The 3432-nt window shown below is 28.8% G+C and overlaps 1 protein-coding gene across 1 annotated transcript; it reads right to left on the bottom strand.

The window, feature by feature from the left end:
* Positions 1–296: 296 nt before the first annotated feature.
* LOC112681293 lies at positions 297–3167 on the bottom strand. Its single transcript, XM_025551558.1, has 6 exons — positions 2705–3167; positions 2428–2605; positions 2033–2157; positions 1763–1923; positions 1398–1538; positions 297–389 (listed from the first exon to the last, which is right to left on the bottom strand). Exons 1-6 carry the CDS (start codon positions 3165–3167, stop codon positions 297–299), a joined length of 1161 nt encoding a protein of 386 aa, XP_025407343.1.
* Between the last annotated feature and the right edge of the window lie 265 nt (positions 3168–3432).

The raw sequence follows: 3432 nt of genomic DNA, 5'->3' as shown, positions 1-3432 counted from the left end.
TTATTGAATGTTTTACTGGTGTATGCAGCTTATATAATATATAAAATATATATTATCGAAAGAGATTATTATTGAGAAAGCTTATTATTGAAGAATTTATTGCATTTTATTGAGAATTTATATTAAACTTATTACTGAGAAGTTTATTGATGTTATAATTGAGAATTTTATTAAATTCTATTATTGAAAATTATTATTGTGAATTATTATTGAAATTTATTTATTATTATTGAAATCTCAAATTTATTATGTTAAACTAACATAAACAATATTACAACTCATATGTATGAAAACGACTATACTGATATTAGCGATACGTCTCCTCTAGAACTTGCAAATCTAGAGCAACCACCAACTAAAAACTCAACAGAAGGCACACCCAATTTAAACTAAACACCAAACAACTTAAGCATAAAAGAGGAACAATTAAAAAGGGACAATAGAATTAAAGAACTCGAAAAAAGTTTATTAATTAGTCCACCTCAAATAGTGACTAGGAGTAAAGGCCCGATAGAACCTCTATTTTTAAAAACACCTAAACGACAAAATAAAAAAATGACTAGCCCAACAGTCATATCAGAAATACCTACTACTATGGCAATAGACAAAGCTTTTAAATTTATTCCTTATTGTTCGGGAGAGGAAAACATAACCTAATTTATAAACGCTTGTGATATCGCCGTAAACAGCGGCGGATTTAAGGGTTCAAATAAAGTAGGCAAATCCATATGAGGGGCCTCTTAAAAAATGTCAGTAACATAATACTCAAACCTATTTTACAAAACCGCTCGCTTCGCTCGCGAAAACAGTGACCAACCAACATTATTTTTATAAAAGTAATAGAAAAGGTTAAAAATTTATTTATTTTTTACAAATAAAACAAAATGTATAATAGATATATAAAATTTAATTTAGAAAAATTATAGCTGAGAACCTCTGCGAACTTTTGCCTTCGAAAATTTGTCGATAAAGTCAGTCATATCGAGGTCTTGTGCTGCTTCATACTCCATTGAAAGTAAGGCTAGATTGCTTGTTCAATTTTGAACCATAGTTGAACGAAGATAATTTTTTAATCTTAGTACGCTCATAGCTCTTTCAGCACTCGCACTTCCAATGGTTAGTGTTAAAAAAATTTTTAAAAGAGTTTCCATTTGGGGCAATACATCAGACAATGAATGTTTAATAATGAATACCAAATAACATAATATATTATTATTTGTGCTTTCTGATTCTTTTGAATTAAAATAATAACTCTGAAACGACATTATTTCAAGAGACAATTCGTTTACAGTAAAGTAACTATATTGTAACACAAGAGCTTCGTACTTTTTATTCACATCTTCTATAATTATTTTTTTTAGTACATCTGGATTTAAAAAATGAAACAAATCTAAGACTTTGGAAAATCCATTCATTCTCTCATTTAATTCGCCAATCATGTTGTCTAATGTTTCAAAATAAATTTGTCTATGCTTTTCTTCTTCTGTTAAACTTATGCCTCTAGTATTTTCATCAAATCTTTGGAAATTCTGATGGTCCTAAAACATCCGTAAAGATATCAAAACTTGACCAAACAGTTTTTGTCTCTATAAAAAAAGCATTATATTGATCATGAATTCTTAAAACAATTAATTTGTCTACTACAGATTGAAAACTTTGTACCACCAAAAATAAGTCATTACTTTTTGACTGCAATAGTCGGGATACTACATCAATAATTTGTAGTATTTTATTCCGCCACATTAAATTTAAAAAAAAATACCCAATTTAATGATTTTATTAAACCCCTAGCTCGGAATACACTTTCAGAATTAGTTTCTGAATTTTCAGATTCTTCTTCTAAACATTCTACAACGGATTGAAAATTTGAAAGTAAAGCTTCAGTTGCTTTAACTCTAGCAGACCACCTTGTTTTACATAAACCTTTTAAACGAAGAGGATGTTTTACTTTATTTGAAATATTTTTTTTTCAAACTTGTCATTTTTGATGTATTTTCATTTTTGTGGTCATAATTTTCTATTTCATTTTCACTATCAGTATGTAATGGAATATCATTAGTGTCTTCTAATTCACGTTCATATAAATTTTGATCTTCGTTTACTAAACTTTTAAAACTTTCGGCAGATTTTGATTTTTCTAAAAGTAAGTTCCACCGTCTATGAGAATGAGCGAAATAGTCATAAATGTTTTGGAGACAAACAAAAAAAAATTTAACATTAGCACTGGATTTTTCCTCCGCTACATTTTGTAAAACTAAATTTATTTGGTGACTAGGGCAATTAATATATGGAGCATAGGCTTTTTCATTATTACAATTTTCTTTTAAGTAATCATTAATTTTTTTTTGGAGGCCTCCATGAACGCCACTCATTACCGCAGCCCCATCATATGCTTGGCCAACTAAGTATTTTGTATTTAGTTCATACTGTTTGAAAAGAACATTGACTATTAGGTCTTTTAAAGAATTAGCATCTCCCTTTTTCACTGGTACAAAACATAAAAATCGCTCAGTTATTTTTACAGTCCTTTGTTCTTTATTAATTTCTACAAATCTTATCATAATGGCCATTTGATCTATATGGCTAATATCGGTTGTGGAGTCGGCTATAACAGTAAAAAATTTTGCGGCTTTAAATTTTTTTAAAATTGAATTTCTAGTTTCAGATGCCAATATTTGTATAATTTCTTCAGTGATTGTTTTACTTGTATATTTTATTCTTAGGCTTGATTGTAAATGTTGTTCAAATACCTGGTTATGTTTTGCTATTAGTTTTAAAATCGATAAGTAAACTCCACAACGCGCATCGTTGATATTCTCTCTATGTCCTCGGAAAGCTAAGCCTAATCCAGAAATTGTCAGTACTACATCAAATAATAATTTAAGGATTTCACGCCATTTTTTCACTTCTAATGAATACTGCTTTGAAATCATTGCTTCAATAGATTTACTTTCAGAATACTGAACTAGTGCTACATCAGATCTAAAATGTTGTTTGCTGTTACAATGAATTATGGCTGACTGGGTTAAATGTTTCCAATCCGAATAACCAGAGACCCAAATTGATTGCTTAGTAGCATTATCCCCAAAAAGCCAGCAAGGATGACAATATACAACATTTTGTATGATTGAGTAAGACATCCAATGGTATTTGGTTATCTCGTTCATAGAATTTTTTATTATTATTATTATTTCGTATGGCTTAGATATAACATTCACGGTTTGACATAATAAAATTCACATAGTATAAAATAGGTACAAGTATTAAAATAGATTAATAAAAAAAAAAAAAAAAAAAAAAGATAGCTGATTGATAACAAATTATATAGGTAATACATATATAGGTCTTTATTTAAATCTTTATGTCCAGGGAGTTCAGCCATTGCACTGCATCTGTTGTGGCTTTGTGTAATTCTTTCATTCCTCCTTGGAA

The sequence above is a fragment of the Sipha flava genome, unplaced genomic scaffold (assembly GCF_003268045.1).
Source record: "Sipha flava isolate LNK unplaced genomic scaffold, YSA_version1 18964_pilon_pilon, whole genome shotgun sequence".
Taxonomy (NCBI): domain Eukaryota; kingdom Metazoa; phylum Arthropoda; class Insecta; order Hemiptera; family Aphididae; genus Sipha; species Sipha flava.
This window is presented reverse-complemented; position numbering and strand designations above follow the sequence as displayed.

Excerpts from the sequence above, each read along its gene's own strand:
- LOC112681293 (XM_025551558.1), bottom strand. The coding sequence starts at position 3,167 with ATGAACGAGATAACCAAATACCATTGGATGTCTTACTCAATCATACAA. Across the intron at positions 1,539-1,762 it reads TAATAAAATCATTAAATTGG|GACCATCAGAATTTCCAAAG; the intron begins GTATTTTTTTTT and ends CGGATGTTTTAG. Across the intron at positions 390-1,397 it reads GAATGAATGGATTTTCCAAA|TTTAAATTGGGTGTGCCTTC; the intron begins GTCTTAGATTTG and ends TTTGGTGTTTAG.